Here is a 25936-nt window from a genome sequence, read left to right as displayed (position 1 = left end):
TCTATTAGGCAAAACAGAAATGCTACGTGTATGTTGCTAGGAGGCTCAGTTTGGAGTCTGAAATGTGGTAGTAATTTCTGCTTATGCCAAACACCTGGCTGACCCAAAAAAAAACTCTCTCAGAACATCTGGACTGTACCAAGTGAGAGATTTTTCCTATCTGGCATCGATGTGGCACCTCTAAAATTGCCAATTTATTGCCAGTAATAGCTAAATTAAGGACATTTTTGTGTTGAGTTCTTGACAACTGGAAACTAAGTTCAGTCCGGGTTGGAGTCAAACCAGGTCCCAGGAGTAAACCAACAGAATGCTTAATTCATTGTGCCTCCTCCTCACAACTTCACAAAATTATTTTAGTTCTCATGCATCTATTTTTTGCTGTAGGTTTTAAGATTCCATAATTCGAATAGGATTGTAGCTGAGGGAGCTGAATTTGTTAAACCATCTCCGAGGAGTGGAAAAACTTGAATGATATTGCTTGCTTTAAACTACTGCAGATAAAAAAATCCATTCTGGAAATCTGCCAGCCTTTTTAGTAAATTGAACAGGAAAAACTTCCTGAAATTTAAATTTGTAGCCGTAATTTCTTGAAATCATGTACTATTTAATTCTTTAGTTTCCAGCTTCCAATAATTTCTCTAACTGACTGTAGCTGATTAAATTTGCAACACCTTGTATTGCAGGTTAATTTTTTTAAGTTAGATTTAAAAGTTTGGCACAACAGAAATTGCTGATATGATCCAGTCTTGCCGTAAGGAGCAGCTGAGGCATCTTCTCGGGGGAATCTGAATAAAGATGCGAAGCAACAGGCAGAAGATTGGGGAAGGGCAGAGTAGGGGGAGTAGTTTTGGATTGTTGCAGTAAAGAGCTGGCGCAGACAGTGGGCTGATTGGCCTCCCCTTGTGCTATAAACTCCTTTGGTTCTATATAAATTATAATTGAAATACAGAACCAACTTAGTGAGCCAAAGTTAGCAGTGTGGTATCACTTATTGCTGCAATTTCCAAATCCTGCATGGGAGGAACTTGCATCACAGAATTAGCATTTGATATGTAAACAGAATGCAACAACTTCTGCTTTCTCCACATTCCCATTTAAAAAAAAAAAAAAAAAAAAAAAAAATGTCCTTGCTGCATCTTTCCAGTAACCTGGCCATGTAGACTCTTGCTTTTCGCCAGTGTCCCAACAACTGGCACTATATGCTGGCACTATATGCTGGTATATTAAAATGGAATGAGAATTGATTTATTCTGTATTTCTCTCTTCCCCCCCCCCCCCCCCCCCCCCCCCATTGCTTGGGATGCTAGACTTGATAATTGATTACTATTCTGCACTATTTGAAGAGAAATGGCAAGTTTTTCCTGCTGTCCCAGCTAACATTCATGCTTCAACCATCACCCCAAAAAAAAGAGCTTATCTGGTTGTTCCTTCATTTGTGGGACCTTGCTGTGCAAATTGCCATGTTTGCAGCAACAGCACTGCATTTTAACAGTAATTTATTGGTTTATCCATTGAAGCACTTTGGGGTAAAATGTTATATAAATGGAATTTTTTCCCCAAGATTTATTGACGTTCTGGAGCTTTCTCTTCCAGAAATGGAGTTGATGAAATGCACAGATTTGCATTACTGGAATTTTTTGAGGATGTAACTGGTAAAATAGATAAGGGAGAACCAGTGGATGTGGTGTATTTGGATTTTCAAAAGGCTTTCGATAAGGTCCTGCATAAGAGATTAGTGTGTAAAGTTAAGGCACATGGGATTGGGGGGCAAGTTATTGACTTGGATAGAGAACTGGTTGGCAGACAGAAAGCAAAGAGTTGGAATAAACGGGTCTTTTTCCGAGTGGGGTACTGCAGGGATCGGTCCTTGGACCCCAGCTATTCACAATATATATTAATGATCTAGACGAGGGAACTAGATGTAATATCTCCAAGTTTGCAGACGACACAAAGCTGGGTGGGCGTGTGTGCTGTGAGGAGGATGCCGAGAAACTCCAGTATGATTTGGACAGGTTGGGTGATTGGGCAGAAGCATGGCAGAGGCAATATAACGTGGATAAATGCGAGGTTATCTACTTTGGTGTCAAAAACAGGAAGGCAGATTATTATTTGAATGGCAACAGATTGGGAGAAGGGGAAGTACAACGAGACCTGGGTGTCCTTGTGCACCAGTCGCTGAAGGTAAGCATGCAGGTGCAGCAGGCGGTTAAGAAGGCAAATGGTATGTTGGCCTTCGTAGCGAGAGGATTCGAGTACAGGAACAAGGATGTCTTGCTGCAGTTGTACAGGGCCTTGGTGAGACCACACCTTGAGTATTGTGTGCAGTTTTGGTCACCTTATCTGAGGAAGGATGTTCTTGCCATGGAGAGAGTGCAGCGAAGATTCACCAGGCTGATACCTGGGATGGCAGGAATGACGTATGAGGAGAGATTGGGTCGATTGGGCTTATACTCGCTGGAGTTTAGAAGAATGAGAGGGGATCTCATTGAAACTTATAAAATTCTAACAGGACTAGACAGACGAGATGCAGGAAGGATGTTCCCAATGGTCGGAGTCCAGAACCAGGGGTCACAATCTAAGGATAAGGGGTAAGCCATTTAGGACAGAGATGAGGAGGAATTTCTTCACCCAGAGAGTGATGAACCTGTGGAATTCTCTACCACAGAAGGCCATAGAGGCCAATTCATTAAATATATTTATTTCTTAAGGCTAAAGGGATCAGGGATATGGGGAGAAAGCAGGGACAGGGTACTGAATTTGGATGATCAGCCATGATCTCATTAAATGGCGGAGCAGGCTCGAGGGGCTGAATGGCCTACTCCTATCTTCTATGTTTCTATTATATTTGTATTTCCCAAATAAGATTGTGCTTTGAAAAAACATGCATAAGTGTGATTGCAGTCCTTTGAGGTTTCACATACCGTACTGTTGATAAACACTTTCCCCTGGTATTGTGGCTCCAGGCGCACTCCAGAGTGGGATTGATAGCGCGCCAGTTGGGTAACTAGATTAAGCATTTAATACATGTTGGCACAGGAAATGAAACGCGAGACGAGATGTTTAGGAAGGTTAATAAATACAAAGGCATGAGCAACCACTCATTGACATGTAACTTCAGTAATGTCTAGCTGTGTTTCTGAAATAACAACAGAAAACGCTGGAACTACTGAGCAGGCCAGGTCCGCATCTGTGGTTAAAGAAAGAGTTAACGTTTCAGGTCGATGACCTTTTGTGTCTAAATCCAGAGCCCATAGGAATGAAAATGTATTTGTGACCTCGGTAATCGTAATTTGTAAATATTTCAGAGGAGAAGGGGCTGCTCTTCATTAAATGGTAACTCTTATCTAGCCCATGTTGTAAATTATAATTACTCACTTTATTACCAGTGAGTGGTTAATTCTTAGTGCTTTTAAAAAAAAAAAAGTGTGATTTGGGCAGGGTTAGGGAAACATGGTAAATGATTGCAATTGTAAATCATTTGAAATGTATTAATGTTTTTGATTTTGTTTAAACAGAATAGAGGTTGTGGTTCTATTTGAAATCTAACTTTTTAACCTGTTTTCTCTTCATGCTCTGCTGGATGATGCTGGTTATTGCACTCCATCTTACTTTGAATTCTTCTCGCTGTGCCGTGTGGATACTTCATTACCATCTGAAATGCTGGACCTGTGGGTTTTCAACGTTTACAACACAGCGGTGAGTATCTTGAGCAAAAAGGTAGTTTTTTAATACTCCTCTACGTGACGTGGGGCAGTGTCTAGCTTCCTTGGCTCTCAGTCGTGATAAGATTATAATTAGGAAGTTTGCTATATATGAATGGTGGATTTAAGTTGCACCACTGTTCTGCTCTTGAGTATATTCCTCCTTGTTGTCGGTGCTATTAAATTTGTTGATTCTGAACTGGAAACTAAATGGTGTTGTTTTGTTACAGCAGCAAAAGAATCTTGAAGGATATGTGGGGTTTGCAAACCTTCCTAATCAAGTGTACAGAAAGTCTGTGAAAAGGGGATTTGAGTTTACATTAATGGTCGTAGGTAAGTGACTCATTGTATTGAATTTAGCAATTATTGCTTTGTCATTTGATTAATGTAAAATCCTTGCTGAAGGCAAACTGGTTTTAAGAAATGGTCCTGAGAACTCCTTGATATCTTGGCAGGCACAGATGAACACCCCACGTTTATTTGCTCAGCAGTGGTAAAGCAGCTGAGTTTACCGGGGTGCAACAGTGAGTTCAGGACCCCTGGTTTAAGGAGGAGAAAAATCAGTCATTAATGTTAATTGTATTAAAGTGGTGTACAGCAATTTGGTGTTAATTGGATTCAGCTGGTGGGGGCGTGCAGTATGTAATGGCCCAGAAATTCAGGACAGAGGCTTCCCGCGGGTGTAAGCCCCCGACCTGCACTTACCGAGCGCGCCGGCCGTTGTGCTGTGGGATTCCGATCCTGGGCCTCCTCCAACTGCCGGCGCACACTGCTTGCGTATCCCAGGGGCGCAGTTAGTTCGATGCATCACCTGGGATCACCTGGGCCATGGAGAGCCAATCGGAGCAGGGAATGCTTCATTCATAAGTTTGACAGGAAGAGCTATCAAACCTATAAATACTATAAGCCCCCAAAAATCTCTCACTTCAAAAAAAAATTAAAAATCACTTTTTTAAAATAACTATAAATTACATGAAATAACTTTTAAACAATAATTTAAATTTTTGAAAAAATAATTATAGTTTCTAATGGGGCTAAAAATAAACTTACCTTTCTTTAAAGTATTTATAAAAATAATAAACCTGTGGGGGAAAAAATGTTTTAATTTTAATTAATTCACCACTTACCTTGTTAAAAGCAGGCCTTGCGCCTGCTTTTTAAAAGTGTAACTCCTGGAGACTTACCCTCCCGGAGAAACCTGCAAAAAAAAAAAAAACGTAAGTTCAATACGCACACGCTGCCTCTCTGGCACACGCGTTCGACCACTGAACCCCTTTCAGGAGGACGGAAGTTCCGGTTTCCCGCGCATGCGCAGTGTATGCACGAAACAGGCACTTTGGTTGGGCTTACGGGTGAGTACCCCGTACGTACTCGCGCGTTGGGACCAGAGTTTCTGGGCCATTGTGTCTTTCTCTAAATAAAGGCTTGTAAGTAACTCAAGATTAGGCTCTTGTGTTCTAAGCTTCACCACCTGGCTATCTGACTTTTATAATTAATGTTTGGTTCAGGTGAGAGCAAGAACTGTTAAGCCCTTCGTGGTCGGATGGCCTGTCAACACTGTCACTTGAACAGTGTCTGCAGGAGCTGTACACCAGCATGAGTCAGTGGCAACAGGTGAAAAGATGGAGAAAACTGAGGGAGGTGGGGGGAAGAATGGTCTCATGACCCATCCTATTGCAAAAACGATTTGGGTCCCAAGGAAAGGTATTCAGGACAATAGTGCTTGAGTGAAATCAGACTAAGTATTTGTGATGTGGCAAGAACATTTCAGCGTGGGACCTATGTGTAATCCACTGAAGTGAGATCATTCCTGGTAATACAGTAGATTGTAATGGCTACCCTCGATTAGCTCTGCTGAAAGCAAAGATCTGATAAACCCAGCAGAATGGGTGACTTAATCCTGCAAAGGGACATGATTAAAGGCAACTTCAGAATTACACCCACAACATTTAGTGTCGAGCTATTGGCAACATCATCTCTTGTGATTTTTTTTAAATCATAAACTACGACAGGGCAATTAAGTTCAGACAGGTTATATTCGCATTGAAATCTAATTGATTATATTGAGTGTTTCAAAAACCTTCACTGTGTTGTAATGTTCCCCAAACCTGCGAAGACATTCCACAGAATCCTCTTTTCATACCACAGAATTTGGGATGGGCTTACGACATATTTTCCTCGAGGCGTTGCAGAATTCTAACGACCAAGAATATTTGGGGCTTGCTGCCCTGCCTCGCTTTGCCTCTATTCTGTCTCCCTTCATGGTCTCATTGCTGCTCTTTTTCCTTGGCTTTATTTCCATTAATTAATCCAAGGTTTATACATTCAAGGGAAAGCTAGAAAAGTACAAAAGGGAGGAAGGAATAGAAGATGATGCTGATAGCGTTTGATGAAGTAGGATGGGAGGAGGCTCGTGTGGAGCATAAACACCAGCATAGACCAGTTGGGCCGAATTACCTGTTTCTGAGCTGTTAATTCTATGTAGCACTACTGCAAGATTTGTAAAAATATTTCCATTTACGTGTATTTCATTTTGCACCATTGGGTGTCATTGGAACACAAAGATAACAGAAATTAAATAAAACACCTTAAATTGAAATTGATTTTGTAGGGTGTAGGCTGGGATTTGGTAGTTCATGGAAGCAGATTACTACAGTGGTGTAACATTTGCGAAAGGGTGAGTTAGGCAGGCTGGACTCAATAATTTTACTGTAAATGGAGTCTATTTTGTGTGACATGTTTATCTTGACCTTTTGAGACGGCTGCACTCTGGGAACTTAACACTGGATTAGTGCTATATGCTTTGTGGTATATTTGCATGATGTACTCTATGGTAGCTGCTAAGTTATTTGTGGAGGTTCCCTGGCCGTAGGGGACATTGTGGGCAGAATGATAAAATTTCTTATTGTAGAAATAGTCAATGAATACAAAGATTTTAATTAGTTATGAGGGCAGTAGTTCCAAAGGGTGGCAATCATAACGGGGGTCATAATATAAGACAGACACTAATAAATCCAGTAAGGAATTCAGGTGAATCTCTTCACCCTGAGAGTGGTTAGAATGTGGAACTTGCCACCACATGGAGTAGTTAAGTGAATAGCGTAGATGCATTTAAGGGTAAGATTTTTATTCATTCATGGGATGTGGGTGTCACTGGCAATGCCAGCATTTATTGTCCATCCCTAATTGCCGTTGAGAAGGTGGTGATGAGCCACTGCCTTGAACCACTGCAGTCTGTCTGGTGAAGGTACTCCCACAATGATGTTAGGTAGGGAGTTCCAGGATTTTGACCCAGCGTCGATGAACAGTGATGTCTTTCTAAGTCCGGATGGTGTTGGAGTTGATGGTGTTCCCATGTGCTTGCTGCTCTTGTCCTAGGTGGTAGAGGTTACGGGTTTGGCAGGTGCTGTTGAAGAAGCCATGGCAAGTTGTTGCAACACATCTTGTAGCTGGTACACACTGCAGCCATTGTGTGCCGGTGGTGGAGGGAGTTGAAGGTGGTGGATGGGGTGCCAATCCAGCAGGCTGCTTTGTGCTGTTTGGTGTCAAGCTTCAAGTGTTGCCTGGGCGAGTGCAGCTCCAACAAGTGGCAAGTATTCATCACACTCCTGACTTGTACCTTGTAGATGATGGAAGGACTTTGGGAGTCAGGAGGTGAGACACTCGCCGCAGCATACCTAGCCTCTGACCTGCTCTTGTTGCCACACTATTTATGTGGCTAGTTAAATTTCAGGTCAATGGTGACCCCCAGGATGTTGCTGGTGGAGGATTCAACCATGGAAATGCAGTTGAATGTCAAGGGGCAGTGGTTACACTCTCTGTTGTTGGAGATAGTCATTGCCTGGCACTTGTGTGAATTTTACTTGCAATTTATCAGCCCTTGATAGCACTGTCGACAACCCCTTCCATCACTTTGCTGATGATTGAGAGTTAGCTGATGGGGTGGTAATTGGCTCAATTGGATTTGTCCTGCTTTTTGTGGACAGGACATACCTGGAAATTTTCCACTTTGTCAGGTAGATGCTAGTGTTGTAGCTGTACTGGAACAGCTTGGCAAGAGACGTGGCTAGTTCTGGAGCACAAGTCTCCAGCACTGCAGCTGGGATGTTGTTTGGGTCCATAGCCTTTGCGCTCCAATGTGCTCAGCCATTTCTTGGTATTTCTTGGAGTGAATCAAATTGGCTGAAGACTGGCTTCTTTGATGGTGGAGACTGAGATGGATCATCCACTCGGCACTTCTGGCTGTAGATGGTTGCAAATGCTTAAATCTTTTGCAATCTCATGCTGGGCTCTGCCATCATTGAGGATGGGGATATTCATGGAGCCGCCTCCTCCTGTTAGTTGTTGAATTGTCCACCACCATTCATAACTGGATGAGGCAGGTCGACGAGCTTTGATCTCATCCGTTGGTTGTGGGATTGCTTAGCTCTGTCTATAGCACGCTGCTTCTGCTGATTAGCATGCATCTAGTCCTGTGTTGTAGCTTCTCCAAGTTGGCACCTCATAATTAGGTATGCCTGGTGCTGATCCAGGCATGCTCTTCCTCACTCCTCATTGAACCAGAGTTGGTCCCCTGGCTTGATGGTAATGGTGGAGCGAGGGATATGCTGGGCCATGACGTTACAGATTATGGTGAGTGCATTTCTGCTGCTGCTGCTGATGGCCCACAGCACCTCATGGATGTCCAGTTTTGAGTTGCTGGATCTGTTCTGACTCTATCCCATTTAGCCAATGTAGGTCAGCGAGCACAGGGGTGATGGGGGAGCGGGACTTGGTGCGGGTTAGGATACGGGCAGCAGCGTTTTGGATGACCAAGTTTACTGAGGGTAGAACGTGGGAGGCTGGCCAGGAGTGGGTTGCAGTATTCGCGTCTAGAGGTAACAAAGGCATGGATGAAGGTTTCAGCAGCAGATGGGCTGAGACCGGGACGGAGTCGTGCAATGTTAGAGGTGGAAATAGGCGGTCTCGGTGACACTCAACTTGCAGTGGGGGTCAACCATTTACCCCTGCAGTGTCAGTAGCACTGCTCTTTGAGGTAAATATGGACTCCAGGGGAATCCAGGGATATGGGGATTGGGCGGGAAAGCGGAGTTGAGATGAAGATCAGCCACGATCTTGAATGGCAGAGCAGGTTCGAAGGGCCGTATGGCCGACTCCAGCTCCTAATTCTTACGTTCTTGTGGACTTTCAAAAAGAGCACAATACCTGAGGATTGACTTAATGGCTGTCGCTGGCTCAATGGTGATAATTGGCTATCACCCAATTTTTCTAGGTGAAGTGAGCCTGGCTAAGTTGACCTGAAGAATGCGACTTTCAGATTGATCTGTCTTTGCACAATTCTCTGGTACAGTGAATGCGTTTGGCCATTATTAAGCTGCATACAAATTTAAATCTTGCAGCACTGCATTTTCCTGGATTTTATGTTGTAATGTCAAATGTGTAACCTTTCATGAACTGTCCCAGAAGTAGAATAGTTTTATCAAATAAGTACGAGTGATAGGAAAATATGCTATGTTTTTACATCCATTGATAAAATCTTGGTAAAAGCTAGTTGGTGTTGGTATACAGGAACATTGCCATTGGTTATACAAGAACTTCAATAAAGATAAAACAGTGTTAAATATGACCAGTATTTTAGACTACCCAGAAATGGTAGAACTTTTGCTATTTTGTAGCTACTAGTCAATGTTGTGACCCAAGCACCCTTTTGACCAACACCTTTACTGTTGCTGTGAAGTGGCTTGAGCCCAGCAGTGTTGCACTGTTTGGAGGAAGCGTTTCGATGCTAGTTGGGTTTGGCATTTCATGGCGTATAGGTCGAGTGCAATGAGCCCAATTTTAAAAAGTGATTTTGGACCTTCTGAGCAATTCATCGAGTTGGTTTTAAATTTTGAGGCAGTATAAACAAAATACTTTGGAGCTGGTACTGTCCCTACCTTACCAGTCTGAAACCAGTAGCTGCAGTATAAATGAACTATTACTATGATTTAGCATTGAAGCCAAGAAATTGCAGACTTGGTATCCAGCACAACTGCATCATTGTATGCCCAAATGTCAACATGTGAACTGAGCAATGGCTGTGTCCATCCTAACGTGAGAAGATCCTTGTGAAGTAATTTCAGTTTGTAACATTCCTTTGAGCCTAACTTGCATTGGTTTTTGCAGTTCCTTAGGGAAGGCTGAGAAATATGCATATTTATGAACCTTCCCTGAAATATATTTTAATTTTAGACAAGATCCAAGTCTATTTCTGGAATCTCTGCACTTGGGTGAATTACAAATGCTTGAGGTTAGTTCGTGACCTGAAGAGGCCTTGACTCCCTGCTGGATTTCCAGCCAGCAAGATGACATGATCTGGCTGCAGAATTTTCCATAACTGGCAACTGATGAAAGTCAGACAATTGAAGCAAACAAGATTGATGGGAATCCTAGGGGGCAATTACTTTGCAGCATCTTGTGGTAGTGTGTTGTGGTTGGGGTCGATAATTGAATTCTAGGATTTATCTCTAGGTATAGAATATAAAAGCCATGAAAGATGTGATGGCGTTTCAAGTTATATAAGGATGGGACAGGGTAGATAGAAGCAGACTGTTTGCAGTAGTTGAGGGGTTTAGAATGAGGGGCCATCGATACAGGATTAAATGGAAAAGATTTGGAACATGGGGAGGAGAATCTTCTGCACACAGAGTTGGGAGGCTTTGGGATTCACTTCCAGGGTCAGTGGTTGAGGCAGAGACTGTCAAAATTCAAGATTAGATTGAATAAATGGATGAAGGAAAAGTAATTGAAGGGATAAAAACAGGAGTAGGCCACTGAGCCACTTGAGCCTGTTCCGCCATTCAATGAGATCATGGCTGATCTGCGACCTAACGCCATATACCCGCCTTTGGCCCATATCCCTTAATACCTTTTAGTTAACAAAAAGCTATCGATCTCAGATTTTAAATTAGCAATTGATCTAGCATCGATTGCCGTTTGCGGAAGAGTTTTCCAAACTTCTCCCACTCTTGGCGTGTAGAAGTGTTTCCTAATTTCACTCCTGAAAGGTCTGGCTCTAATTTTTAGACAATGCCCCCTTGTTCTAGAATCCCCAACCAGCAGAAATAGTTTCTCTCTACCCTATCTGTTTCCCTTAATATCTTGACAACTTCGATCAGATCACCCCTTAACCTTCTAAGTTCTAGGGAATATAACCCTAACTTGTGTAGCCTCTCCTTGTAACATTACCCTTGGAGTCCGGGTATCATTCTGGTAAACCTACGCTGCACTCCCTCCAAGGCCAATCTATCCTTCCTAAGGTGTGGTGCCCAGAACTGCTCCCAGTGCTCCAGGTGTGGTCTAACCAGGGTTTTGTACAACTGCAGCATAACTTCTACCCCCTTGTATTCTCGTCCTCTAGATATAAAGACCAGCAATCCATTAGCCTTTTTGATTATTTTCTGTACCTGTTCATGACCTTTTAATGACCTATGTACCTGGACCCCCAAGTCTCTTTGAACCGCCACTGTATAGCTTTTCACCATTTAGAAAGTGCCCTGTTCTATCCTTTTTAGGTCCAAAGTGGCTGACCTCACATTTGCCTGCATTGAAATCCATTTGCCACAGTTTTGCGCATTCACTTAATCTGTCAATATCCCTTTGTAATTTTATGCTTTCATCGACACTGCCTACACTGCCGCCTATCTTTGTGTCATCAAATTTGGCCATCATCTCCGTCGTTAATACTGTGAATAGTTGAGGCCCCAACACAGATCCTGCAGGACACCACTAATCACATCCTGCCAATTTGAGTACCTGCCAATTTGTGTACCTACCCATTATCCCTCCTGCCGCTCAGCCAATTTTCAAATGAGGTCAATAATTTGCCCTCAATTCCGTGGGCTTCTACCATAGTTAATAGTCTTTTGTATGTGGTATTTTAGGAAAGTCCATATAAATAACATCCGTAGACATTCCCGTATCGACTAGTTTAGTGACATTGTCAAAAAATTTCAGTAACATTCAGATTAGCGTGCAAAGTTAAATCACATGGGATTGGGGGTAAGGTACTGTCTTGGATAGAGAACTGGTTGGCAGACAGGAAGCAAAGAGTTGGAATAAACGGGTCTTTTTCCGAGTGGCAGGCAGTGACTAGTGGGGTACCGCAGGGATCGGTGCTAGGACCCCAGCTATTCACAATATATATAAATGATCTAGACGAGTGAACTAGATGTAATATCTCCAAGTTTGCAGATGACACAAAGCTGGGTGGGCGTGTGTGCTGTGAGGAGGATGCAGAGAAACTCCAGTATGATTTGGACAGGTTGGGTGATTGGGCAGATGCATGGCAAATGCAGTATAATGTGGATAAATGTAAGGTTATCCACTTCGGTGGCAAAAACAGGAAGACCGATTATTATCTGAACGGTAATAGATTGGGAGAAGGGGAAGTGCAACGAGACCTGGGTGTCCTTGTGCACCAGTCGCTGAAGGTAAGCATGCAGGTGCAGCAGGCGGTTAAGAAGGCAAATGGTATGTTGGCCTTCATAGCGAGAGGATTCGAGTACAGGAGCAAGGATGTCTTGCTGCAGTTGTACAGGGCCTTGGTGTGGCCACACCTTGAGTATTGTGTGCAGTTTTGGTCGCCTTATCTGAGGAAGGATGTTCTTGCCATGGAGGGAGTGCAGCGAAGATTCACCAGACTGATACCTGGGATGGCAGGAATGATGTATGAAGAGAGATCGGGTCGATTAGGCTTATATTCGCTAGAGTTTAGAAGAATGAGAGGGGATCTCATTGAAACTTATAAAATTCTAACAGGACTAGACAGACTAGATGCAGGAAGGATGTTCCCGATGGTGGGGGAGTCCAGATCCGGGGTCACAGTCGAAGGATAAGGGGTAAGCCATTTAGGACAGAGATGAGGAGGAATTTCTTCACCCAGAGAGTGGTGAACCTGTGGAATTCTTTACCACACAAGGCAGTTGAGGCCAATTCATTAAATATATTCAAGAAGGAGTTAGATATATTTCTTAAGGCTAAATGGATCAAGGGATATGGGGAGAAAGCGGGGACAGGGTACTGAATTTGGATGATCAGCCATGATCTCATTAAATGGCGGAACAGGCTCGAGGGGCCGAATCTCCTGCTCCTATCGTCTATGTTTCTATGTCATATGGATGATCTATGGGATCAGTGTGGGTAAATGTGATTAGAACTATTTGCTCGCATGGAGGATAAACACGGACATGTACTGCTGGTCCCAGTGGCCTGTTTCTGTATTGTGACTTGTGTTTCTTTGTGTATTTCTATGGGACGATTCTTCTGGGGTTGGACTTTAGGCAGACTGGCCATGGCAGTGTTTTGCTCTAATTGACCTGCTGTACATGGCCTTGATACTGAGTGTAAAGTGGGGCAATATTCCTCCCCATCTCTCCTTGAGTGATTCCTTGGTGGGTCATGTTCTGAGTGTGCCGGTTTTTCTCTGGTACTTTACCTTGGTAAATGTCATACACAGTGGGTCTTCATGATGAGTACTGGTAGTGCATTTGGTGCACTTCCAGCCGAGGTCACTGAATAAAGATCAGGAACTGGAACCGTGGCTGTGGTTTTTTTGTTCTCATTTCTCCCTCCCTCCACTGTCCAAAAGGCATGGGGTGCAGAGACCACTTGTAACTCCAGTCCTATCGTTACCCAGATGAAATCTACTTGCAATAGATTGTAGTTTCAATCTAGCACCTTTCTGGTCTGTAGGGCTCAGCCACCTACTGTATGACTGCAGACATTTCTATGACTTGAGTCTGGATAGGACATGGCAGCCCAGTGGTTATGCCACTGGACTAGCAACTCCGACCCACTTTCAGATCCCACCGTGGCAAGTTGTGAAGCTGAGTTCAATAAATCTGGCACAAGGCAAACCTACCGCCCCTACCCAGGCTGCCGGCACGTGATTCCAATCTCGCACTGTGGTTGATTCTTGATGCCCTCGGTGCCACCCACATTCCAGGAATTGTTTTAAAAAAAAGGATGTACTTGGAGTCAGAGGTGATAAAATATTCCATCCACTTGTGGTGACTTTGCAATAAAAATTGCTCAAAAAGGGCAGGATTTCCACCGTCAGTTAGGCAAGAGCCCTAGTTCGTTGTCATTTTAGTTCATTTAAAAAAAAAAAAAAAAAAAATCAGCCTCGTTTTAAACTGTCAATTTTTCCCAACACAAAATGGTGCTAATATATTTTCCTTGGCACTGATGTCTATTTTTTTTGGGTGGAGAGACTTCCTGCTTTTTTAGGTTGTAATGTCACAATTCAGATGTTGAGTAATTTTAAATGAAGGAAAACAAAACGAGAATATTTCCTGCATGAACAATAGATGCTCAACAGTCCCTGCCGAATGGTTTATAGATCCATGTACAGGTGCAGTTTGAAAGGACTAGTTCCATTCACTAGACACATTTTCCTTTTCTCCAGTTGTTTTAGTTATGTGTCGATAACCGCTGCATGTCTGTATAACATCGTGCCCAAGTTTTTCTATTAACAGGAGTAGCTTAAAATCCACTTCCGCTCTAAATTTGTCAATCAGATTCTGCAAGTTCATTGACCCTTATTTATAAACTGCAATGAAGCTGGGTGCAGTCCTACTCCATGTTGAACTGCTTATTTTTAATTACAATAATTGCAAACCACGTCTGCTCTGGCCACTCCCCTTTGTAACCTTTCTTGAGCTGGAATAATGGGCAAATGAGTCACTTAATTCAACTGCCAAGATTTATTCATAGTTGTACTGGTGGGCGAAATTGCTAAGAGGTGAGCTGGATCAGGAGGTGTGGATTTTTCTCTGCTTCATTGAATGTAATTTTTCTGCTGTTGGACTGTTTCACCAAGCTTCCCGGCTGAGAGAGCTGTAGATTGACCAGTGGATTCTGTCAGCGGGCACAGCCAGAGATAATGAGCGCATTTGGACATTGCCTGTTGCTGGCACAGTCAACATTCAGCATTTGGAAAATCTGTATTTTGGGCAGTAAACAAATTGATTTTGGCTTTGTTTTAAAACCAAGTCAACTAATTAAATCTTTTCAGTGACACATGAGGTGTATCTAATAGTGAGGAGCATATAATCAGATAGAAAGTAGAAAGGAAGATTTGCATTTATGTCGCACCTTTTACAACCTCAGGATGTCGCAAAGCGCTTCACAGCCAATTAGGTACTGGTGAAGTATAGCCGCTGCTGTTTATGTTGATTTTAGAAATCGAATCTTTAGTTCTGGTAAAATGAAGTTCTGTTTGGGGGGGAAAAAAGGTAAAGGTGTATTTTAGTAGTTGCAAAAAATGACACACATTTTAGAAAATTGAATACTGTCTTTTTAGACACTAAGGTAGTATGCAATGCCACTGAATATGAACACACAGCTTCCGTTTCCTTTACTTCCTGATATCTGCTATGCTGCTGAAATGAGATTCAGTGACTGTTTCCTCTTTGGCTGTGGTTGGGGGTGGTAGATGGTAGTTTCCATAGTGCTACTCGTGCCCCTCCCGGGAGGCTGCCCACTTTACCTTTTTGTTTCCGTTAGGTGAATGTCGTGAGCTGGATGAGCAAAGGGATAAACCGGGATTATAAGACTAACAGGCCATCAAAAAAAATTAGCAGAATTGTTTGCACTCGCGAGCCGAGGAGTAGATCACTCATTCCCTTGAGCCTGTTTTGCCATTCAGTTAGATCATGGCTGATCTGTCCCACCACTCCATTTACCCACCTTTGTTCCATATCCATTGATGCCCTTACCCCTAGAATTTATTCCCTAGAATTTAGACGGTTAAGGGGCGATATGATCAAAGTTTTCAAGATATTAAGGGGAACAGATAGGGTAGTTGGAGAGAAACTATTTTAACTGGTTGGGGATTCTAGGACTCGGGGGGCATAGTCTTAAAAATTAGAGCCACACCTTTCAGGAGTGAAATTAGGAAACCCTGCTACACACAGGGTGGTAAAAGTTTGGAACTCTTCTCCAAACGGCTATCGATGCTATATCAATTAATTTTAAATCAGAGATTGATAGCTTTCTGTTAACCAAAGGAATGAAGGGATATGGGCCAAAGGCAGGTATCGTAATAACATAAGAAATAGGAGCAGGAGCAGGCCATTCGGCCCCTCGAGCCTGCTCCGCCATTTAATGAGATCATGGCTGACCCGATTTTGGCCTCAACTCCACTTTCCCGCCCGCTCCCCATAACCCTTGACTCCCCTGTTGCTCAAAAATCTATGTCTCTCATCCCTGAATATATTCAATGACTTGACTTCCACAGCTCACCGGGGTAAAGAATTCCAAAGATTCACGACCCTCTACTATCTGGAGTTCGGCCACAGATCAGCCATGATCTCATTGAATGGCGGAACAGGCTCGAGGGGCTGAATGGCCTGCTCCAATGTTCCTCCCCAACAAAAATCTATCTATCTCTGGCTTCAGTATTTTACCCTCAGCATCCACAGACTTTTGGGGAAGCAAGTTCCAGATTTCCACTATCCTATGTGGAAAAAGTGCTTCCTGATTTCACTCCTAAATGGCCTCGCCGCCTCGCTCTAATTTTGAGACTGAGAAGAGATATTCAAGAATTGGTGGCCAGTTAATCCCTATTCGCCATACATCTGACACCGGCAATGAGGGGTGATGTGATGACACTCTTTGCATTAATGGGCAGATCTGTTACCATTTCAAAGAGAGAGTAGTGAATGTTTGGACTGTGCACAAAGGTGATTTGAGGTTGATAATATCAGAAATTTTAAGAGGGAGTCGCACAGGCAACTGAGAAAATCAATTGAGGGATTTTGGTAGTTAAATGTGTATTCTGTTTTTAAACTCTGGTGCTGGATAGTTGGATCAAAATGATCTGACCCAGTCCTGTACATTCCTATATTTCTAACTAGGCTTTGTGTAATGGATATATGAAATTTCTTGAAATCCCTAGCATTTCAGTGAAGCAAAATCTGTATATGAAATTTTATAATGTCCAGTTGGGCTTCGAGAATCACAGGCATTGCAGTGCAGAAGGCCATTTGACCCACAGCAACTGCCAGAAAATGCAAAAATACACTCTGCTGCAAGTTAACATTTGAATTTTGTACCCTGACAGTGGTGGGATTCAAACACGCACCCCTAAAAAGACTAGAGCCTAAATCCAGTGCTTTAGACCACTGGGCACACTGCTGCTAACGAATTATAGGAAGAACCTGGTTACTGTACGCTCCGGAGATTTTGTTCTTCCAGACTTGGATTGTATCTGGAAAGAACATTGAGCTATTTAATGGGATGAAGTACTGGATAAATTGGTTAGTCATTGGTTTTAGTCATGGGAGCAATTTGAGCTATGAAATCAACAAAGCATATACTGGCTTGTGTAGTTTGTTCCACCTTTAGGAACAGGGACAAGCTTGCATTCGTATAGAGCCTTTCACCTCCTCAGGATGTCACCGTGCTTCACAGCCAACAAATTATCTTGAAGTATAGTCCCTTATTTAGGCAAACATGGCAGTCAAACATAGAAACATTGAAAAATAGGAGCAGGAGTAGGCCACTCGGCCCTTCGAGCCTGCTCCACCATTCAATATGATCATGGCTGATCCTCGATCTCAATACCATATTCCCGCTCTCTCCCCATACCCCTTGATGCCTTTTGTGTCTAGAAATCTATCTATTTCCTTCTTAAATATATTCAGCGACTTGGCCTCCATAGCCTTCTGTGGTAGAGAATTCCACAGGTTCACCACCCTCTGAGTGAAGACATTTCTCCTCACCTCAGTCATATATGTTCTACCCCGTATCCTGAGACTGTGACCCCTCGATCTAGAGCCCCCAACCAGGGGAAACATCCTCCCTGCATCCAGTCTGTAACCCTGTCAGAATTTTAAACGTCAAGGTGCACACAGCAGAGAGGTAAATGAATAGATAATGTTATTGTCATCCTTAGCCCGGGTTGTTTAAACTAGTAGATTAAACAGTTAACTCTGAAAGTTGCAAGACGGTTTTTAATGGGCTTCTAAAAATAGGTGAACTTTTCTAGAAGACTGAGTTGCCTCATTGAAGTTGCGCACATCTTAACGTTTTGAAATGAAAACTACCTGGAGATATATGGAGTGTAACAGAAAGGACCGTTGAACCTTTACGCTGAACTGCTCATCGTGGCTCCCCCCATGCAAAAAATAAAAGCTGCTTTTCGTGACCGTTTTACAGCTGTACTGGGCTAAGTAGTTGGAGGTTTTTGTAATTGAGCTTTGTGGTTTCCCTAGCTGTGCAAAATTTCCTTTAAAGGAAATATGCCGAGTTATTCACCACCCAATTAAGACGGCCTTTACTTCCCTCTGAATGAAGACCCGTTGATGGTGGAAAAGTTGGGTTTCACTTCAACCAATTTTGATGCTTTTGTGATTTACTTTAAAAAGAAAACTATTTTACTAACATTGCTATTCAGTTTTTATTTAAGTGGGAGGCTCAGAGCTTTGTCTGAAAGCAAAATATCAGTGTATGGCTTTCATATGGGTGCACATTACAGTGGAGTTTTTATTCGTAGTGAAGAAGACGGGACGGAATTGGGAGCATCTCTGCTGCTGAATATTTGTAACCGGGGAAAAGGGTTGCAGTGAATTGTACTAAGGCTTGTAAGGCCAGCTATCCAGAGGCTGGAGAGTGAGTTGGAACTGCACCAAAAGTGGCTAAACTTCATCAGAAGCTATTAGACACCAGCAGCTCTTTAACTAGATCTGACCCTAGATCTCCAGAAGTGGAAATACTAGTTTTAGACCACTTGCTTGAAACTTTGGCATTTTGTTTTTCAAATTGCTGAGTGGTTACAGCTTGCAACAGACAAGCAAGTTTATTTTGTCAAGGATATTCTGAAGTTTTGAACATTTTAGTTCAGTAAATTGTGTACAATTTATATATATATAAAAAAAAAAAAAATTTGACTATTTTCATTGTGTAAAAAAAAAAGGAAAAGACACATATGGGGCAATTAATTCTTTGTAACATCAAAACATAGAAGATAGGAGCAGGAGTAGGCCATTCGGCCCCTCGAGCCTGCTCCGCCATTCAATGAGATCATGGCTGATCATCCAAATTCAGTACCCTGTCCCTGCTTTCTCCCCCTATCCCTTGATCCCCTTAGCCTTAAGAAATATATCTAACTCCTTCTTCTTGAATATATTTAATGAATTGGCCTCAACTGTCTTCTGTGGTAGAGAATTCCGCAGGTTCACCACTCTCTGGGTAAAGAAATTCCTCGTCATCTCTGTCCTAAATGACTTGCCCCTTATCCTTAGACTGTGACCCCTGGTTCTGGACTCCCCTGCCATCGGGAACAGCCTTCCTGCATCTAGTCTGTCTAGTCCTGTTAGAATTTTATAAGTTTCAATGAGATCCCCTCTCATTCTTCTAAACTCTCGTGAATATAAGCCTAATCGACCCAATCTCTCCATGCGTCATTCCTGCCATCCCAGGTATCAGTCTGGTGAATCTTCGCTGCACTCCCTCCATGGCAAGAACATCCTTCCTCCGATAAGGTGACCAAAACTGCACACAATACTCAAGGTGCGGTCTCACCAAGGCCCTGAACAACTGCAGCAAGACATCCTTGCTCCTGTACTCTAACCCTCTCGCTATGAAGGCCAGCATACCATTTGCCTCCTTAACTGCCTGTTGCACCTGCATGCTTACCTTCAGCGACTGGTGCACAAGGGCATCCACATCTCGTTGCTCTACCCCTTTTCCCAATCTATTGCCGTTCAGATAATCTGCCTTCCTGTTTTTGCCACCAAAGTGGATAATCTCACATTTATCCACATTATACAGCATCTGCCATGCATCTGCCCAGTCGCCCAACCTGTCCAAATCGTACTGGAGTTTCTCTGCATCCTCCTCACAGCACACATGCCCACCCAGCTTTCTGTCGTCTGCATACTTGGAGATATTACATCTAGTTCCCTCGTCTAGATCATTAATATATATTGTGAATAGCTGGGGTCCTAGCACCGATCCCTGCGGTACCCCACCAGTCACTGCCTTCCACTCGGAAAAAGACCCATTTATTCCAACTCTTTGCTTCCTGCCTGCCAACCAGTTTTCTATCCAAGTCAGTACCTTACCCCCAATCCCATGTGCCTTAACTTTACACGCTGATCTCTTTTATGTGGAACCTTATTGAAAGCCTTCTGAAAGTCCAAATACACCACATCCACTGGTTCTCCCATATCTATTCTACCAGTTACATCCTCAAAAAATTCCAGTAGATTAGTCAAGCACGATTTACCTTTTGTAAATCCGTGTTGACTTTGTCTGATCCTGTCACTGTTTACCAAGTGATCTGCTATTACATCTTTTATAATGGACTCTAGCATTTTCCCCACTACCCATGTCAGGCTTACCAGTCTATAATTCCCTGTTTTTTCTCTACCACCTTTTTTAAATAGTGGGGTTACATTAGCTACCCTCCAATCCATGGGAACTGTTCCAGAGTCTACAGAATTTTGGAAGATGCCCAGCAATGCATCTACTATTTCTGGGGCCACTTCCTTAAGTACCCTATGATGTAGATTATCAGGCCCTGGGGATCCAGCCTTCAATCCCATCAATTTCCCTACAAATACTAATATCATTCAGTTCCTCCCTCTCATTAGACACGATGTTCGCCGACATCTCTGGGAGTTTATTTGTATCCTCCTTTGTGAAGACAGAACCAAAGTATGTATTTAATTGGTCTGCCATGTCTTTGTTCCCCATTATAAATATCCCTGATTCTGACTGCAAGGGACCTACGCTTGACTTTAGCAATCTTTTTCTCTTCACATATCTATAAAAGCTTTGATGTTCCCTGAAAGCTTACTCTCGTACTCTATTTCCCCCCTCTTAATTAATCCCTTTGTCCTCCTTTGCTGAATCCTAAACTGCTCCCAATCCTCAAGTTTGCTGCTTTTTCTGGCCAATTTCTATGTCCTCTCCTTGGATCTTATGCTATCCCTAATTTCCCTCGTTAGCCAATGGTGAGTCACCTTTTTTGTTTTATTTTTATGCCAAACAGGGATGAACAAATTCTGTAGTTCATCCATGCGATCTTTAAATATTTTCTGTTGCCTATTCACCGTCAGCCCTTTAAGTAACATTCCCCAATCCATCCTAGCCAACTCGCGCCTCATACCATCGTAGTTTCCTTTATTTAAATTCAGGACCCAAGTCTCTGAATCAACTATTTCACACTCCATCTTAATTAAGAATTCGATCATATTATGATCGCTCCTCCGCAAGGGGCCTCTCACAACAAGATTGCTAATTAATCATAAGAACATAAGCAGGAGTAGGCCATACGGCCCCTCTGGCCTGCTCCGCCATTCAATAGGATCATGGCTGATCCGAACCTAGACTGACATCCACTTCCCTGCCCTAATTCCCTTATCTGCTAGGAAACTGTCTATCTTCGTTTTAAATCTATTTAATGTTGCAGCTTCCACAGCTCTCTGGGGTAGCAAATTCCATAGATTTACTACCCTCTGAGTGGAGAAGTTTCTCCTCATCTCAGTTTTGAAAGGGCAGCCCCTTATTCTAAGATTATGCCCCCTGGTTCTAGTCTCACCCATCAGTGGAAACATCCTCACCGCATCCACCCGATCAGTCCCCCTCACAATCTTATATGTTTCGATAAGATCGCCTCTCATTCTTCTGAACTCCAATGAGTAGAGGCCCAACCTACTCAACCTTTCCTCATACGTCAACCCCTTCATCTCCGGAATCAACCGAGTGAACCTTCTCTGAACTGCCTCAAGAGCAAGTATATCCTTTCTTAAATATGGAAACCAAAACTGCACGCAGTATTCCAGGTGTGGCCTCACCAATACCTTGTATAACTGCAGCAAGACTTCCCTGTTTTTATACTCCATCCCCCTTGCAATAAAAGCCAAGATTCCATTGGCTTTCCTCATCCTTTCTTATTATATAATACCCAGTCAAAGATGGCCTGATCTCTAGTTGGTTCCTCGACATATTGGTCCAAGAAACCATCCTGTATACACTCTAGGAATTCCTCTTCCACAGTATTACTAATTTGCTTAGACCAATCTATATGTAGATTAAAGTCACCGATGATAACTGCTGTGCCCTTACTACACGCATCTCTAATTTCCTGTTTAATGCCATCCCCAACCTCAGCATTACTGTTGGGGGTCTGTATACAACTCCCACTAACGTTTTCTGCCCCTTGGTATTTCTCTGCTCTACCCATGCAGATTCCACATCAGAGCTAATATCCTTCCTCTGTATTGTTAATCTCTTTAACCAGCAATGCTACCCCACTGCTGTTTGCTTTTTGCCTGTCATTCCTGAATATTGAATACCCCTGGATGTTGAATTCCCAGCCTTGGTCACCCTGGAGCCATGTTTCCATAATCCCAGTTATATCATATCCGTTTACATCTATTTGCGCAGCTAATTTAACCACTTTATTACGAATGCTCCTCGCATTAAGACACAAAGCCTTCAGGCTTGTTTTTTTTAACACTCTTAGACCTTTTAGAATTATTGTTTACTGCGGCCATGTTTGATTTACACCTTGATTTCTCTGACTTCCACTTGCTTTTCTCTTTCCTGTCTTTTGCTTCTATCCTTGCTTCCCTTTCCTCTGTCTCCCTGCACAGGTTCCCAACCCCCTGCCATTTTAGTTTAAACCCTCCCCAACAGCACTAGCAAACACCACCCCCCCCCCCCCCCCCCCGGCCAGGACATTGGTCCCGGTCCTGCCCAGGTGCAAACCGTCCAGTTTGTACTGGCCCTACCTCCCCCAGAACCAGTTCCAATGTGCCAGGAATTTGAATCCCTCCCCCTTGTACCATTCTTCTAGCCACGTATTCATCTGAAATATCCTTCTATTTCTACTCTGACTAGCACGTGGCACTGGTAGCAATCCTGAGATTACTACCTTTTTGAGGTCCTATCAATTTACCTCCTAACTCCCTATATTCAGCTTTTAGGACCTATCCTTTTTTTTTTTACCTCTATCGTTGGTACCTGTATGCACCACGATAACTGGCTGTTCACCCGCCCCCTCCAGAATGCCCTGCAGCCGCTCGGAGACATCCTTGACCCTTGCACCAGGGAGGCAACATGCCATCCTGGAGTCTCGTTTGCAGCTGCAGAAACGCCTATCTATTCCCCTTGCAATAGAATCCCCTATCACTATAGCCCTCTCGCTCTTTTTCCTCCCGTCCCGTGCAGCAGAACCACCCATGGTGCTAGGAAGTTGGTTGCTGCTGCCTTCCCTCGATAAGCCATCCTCCCCAACAATATCCAAAGTGGTATATCTGTTTGAGAGGGGGATAAACATAGGGGACCCCTGCACTACCTGCCTGCGCCTACTACTCTGCCTGGCGGTCACCCATTCCCTTCCTACCTGTGCAGCCTTTACCTGCGGTGTGACCAACTGATTAAACGTGATATCCACGATGTCCTCAGCATCGCGAATGCTCCAGTATGTATCCATTCGCAGCTGCAGCGCCGCAATGCGGTCTTGTCAGTAGCTGCAGCTGGATACACTTCCCGCACACATGGTCGTCAGGGACACAGGAGGTGTCCCTGATTTCCCACATAGTGCAGGAGAAGCATGCCATGGGGCCGAGCTGTGCTGACATGACTTAACCCTTTAATTTAAATTAAATCAATACCACCAATTCTACTACAATTAAATGATATACTCAAGGGCCCTTGTTTCCAAGCACTCCCCGCTACACACGAGGCCTTAGAAAGTATAACCCCAAAATTAAGACCTTCTAAACTTTATAAACTATGAACCTTAATTGTCAAACTATAGAGTAGTATAAATACTCACGCAATCAGCTGCTTCCTCCTGTCCGCGTCACGTTTTGAATCCTGACGTGGCTCTGGAACGCCGCCGCTGGTCTGAGATTGGTAAGCCTCTGTATATTTAAAAAAAAAGCCAGCGAAAGTGAATTTATATACTCTGAGTCTCCGCTCTCACCGCTCCCGATACTGGCCTCACTGGGAGGATTCTGGCCCCCATTTGTAGGTATGGAAGTGTAGTGGCCATCGTATCGAACTGTATCCCAAATCACAACGTCAGGTTGTGAAATTAATTCAATAGATCTGGCCGTCTGGGCTAGCAGGACAGCTTCCTTTTAGAAGTAGCCATGGTGTGGAGATGCCGGAGTTGGACTGGGGTGGACAAATGTAACAAGTCACACAACACCAGGTTATAGTCCAACAGCTTTATTTGAAATCACAAGCTTTTGGAGCGCTGCTCCTTCGTCAGGTGAAGTGGAGAAATGCATAAAGACACAGCTTATATAGTCAGAGAATCATGTCAGATGTTTACAGGTAATGTTTCCAACTGCCATTTATCACACCTCGGCAGAGCGATAATCACAGCAATCAAAGGTGTGAATGGTGTCCAAACAGGTCAGTCAGGAAAACATTACATCAAAGGACAATGAGGTGGGGTCAAATATTGCAGATGCTGGGGTCTGTATGGAAAAACAAAAAAACAGACAAAAAACATTTTTTTTTGCTGGAAATTACAGCAGGTCCGGCCGCATCTGTGTAGAGAGAGCAAGCTAATGTCGATTCGAGTCTGGATGACCCTGAGTCAGGTGGGGTTACATGTAGCGTGACATGAACCCAAGATCTCGGTTGAGGCCGTCCTCATGGGTGCGGATCTTGGCTATCAGTTTCTGCTCGACGTGTAACCCCACCTGACGCAGGGTCATCCAGACTCGAGTCGACATTGGCTTGTTCTCTCTACACAGATGCGGCCGGACCTGTTGTGATTTCCAGCAAAAAAAATGTTTTTTGTCTTTTTTTGTTTTTCATACAGACCCCAGCATCTGCAATATTTGAGCCCTTGTGACACCACCTCATTGTTCTTTGATGTAATGTTTTCCTGACTGACCTGTTTGGACACCATTCACACCTTTGATTGCTGTGATTATCTCTCTGCCGAGGTGTGATAAATGGCAGTTGGAAACATTACCTGTAAACATCTGACATTATTCTCTGACTATATAAGCTGTGTCTTTATGCATTTCTCCACTTCACTTGACGAAGGAGCAGCACTCTGAAAGCTTGTGATTTCAAATAAAGCTGTTGGACTATAACCTGGTGTTGTGTGACTTCTTACATTTGTCCTTTTAAAAGCTATTATGGATTCTGCTTCCACGGTCTTATCTGACATTCCATGTCCTAACAACCCCCTGCATTAAATAACTCGGACCCTCTTTTTCATGAATTACTTTATCAAAACCTCAACTTTGAACACCTCCTTTGGCATCTCCTCTTACGTCTTTATTCTCCTGAAAAGGGCTCCAGTTTTTCTAGTCGCTCCTCCTGGCTAAAGTATTTTAAATTTCTGATGCCGCGTGGAAAGAAAACTTTCAAGTATTTGATGTAATTGGTGTTGGTGGTAACATTTGTCAAACCTGTTTATCGACGAGCATTCCCTTTTGCAACCCGTTCTTGGTGTTGAAGACATGGAGTCGTGTTCCACGCTCTGGTCCAATCAGTCAGTTTCTGAGTCATCGGACTCTAGTGTCTAAAGGACGTTTGACACCCGGCTCTTTAAATAACGAAACGGCTGAGGATGAAGTTCAGGTGTAGAGAAGAGCCACTGGGCCGGTCCCCAGTGTTGGTGAACCATGGAGGTTTGCAGCACAAAGATCATTCGGCACGTTGTCTGTTGGCTCTTTATTGAAGCAATCTGAATCCTGCCCAACCCCAACCATCCTTTCTCTCCGCAGCCTTTCTCTGCTTCAAATAGTAAACAGTTGAATGTTGCAATGGTGGGATGCTTCAGGATTTTAGGTTGGGGGTGGGGGGAGTGGGTTTTGCGGGGGCGGGTGGTGGTGTAACCTTCAGTGAACTTGAGTGATGAAGATTAGTCATAACAAAGCTGGAGCGTGGCTCTCAGTGGTTGGGGTTGCTCTATGGTACGTGAAGGGTTAACAATGTAGTTGCAGTTCCAGTAATGAGCTTTTGCTGTCTTCATTGTTGGGTGGAGGGGTTGCATGGGAGAAAAACAATCCAGTAATGGTTTGGGGCTTTAGCAAAAAAGGAACTGATCACACGATAATACTCTGTTTTCATTCATAGCGACTTCTGCAAAATGATGCATATTTGGTAATGAGTCATGCTAGCTGCAGGCGAGAGTTTTTCTATAACTGGCTATCAAATATTTCCATTTAGCCTCCAGAATGCAAGTAACTTGCCTTCACTGATTA

The 25936-nt window shown here is 43.4% G+C and overlaps 1 protein-coding gene across 2 annotated transcripts in view; it reads left to right on the top strand.

The window, feature by feature from the left end:
- The first annotated feature begins 3911 nt into the window (after positions 1-3911).
- LOC147115304 (septin-7) overlaps positions 3912-25936 on the top strand; it is a 154927-nt gene continuing 132902 nt past the window's right edge. For both annotated transcript variants that reach the window (XM_085993729.1, XM_085993728.1), the window contains exon 1: positions 3912-4034. In XM_085993729.1, coding sequence (XP_085849855.1) covers positions 4025-4034 — 10 coding nt within the window. In that variant the 5' untranslated portion in view covers positions 3912-4024. The remainder of the gene's footprint in view (positions 4035-25936) is intronic.

The sequence above is a fragment of the Somniosus microcephalus genome, chromosome 7, assembly GCF_052327205.1.
Source record: "Somniosus microcephalus isolate GS21.2 chromosome 7, FLI_Smic_1.0, whole genome shotgun sequence".
Lineage (NCBI taxonomy): Eukaryota > Metazoa > Chordata > Chondrichthyes > Squaliformes > Somniosidae > Somniosus > Somniosus microcephalus.
This window is presented reverse-complemented; position numbering and strand designations above follow the sequence as displayed.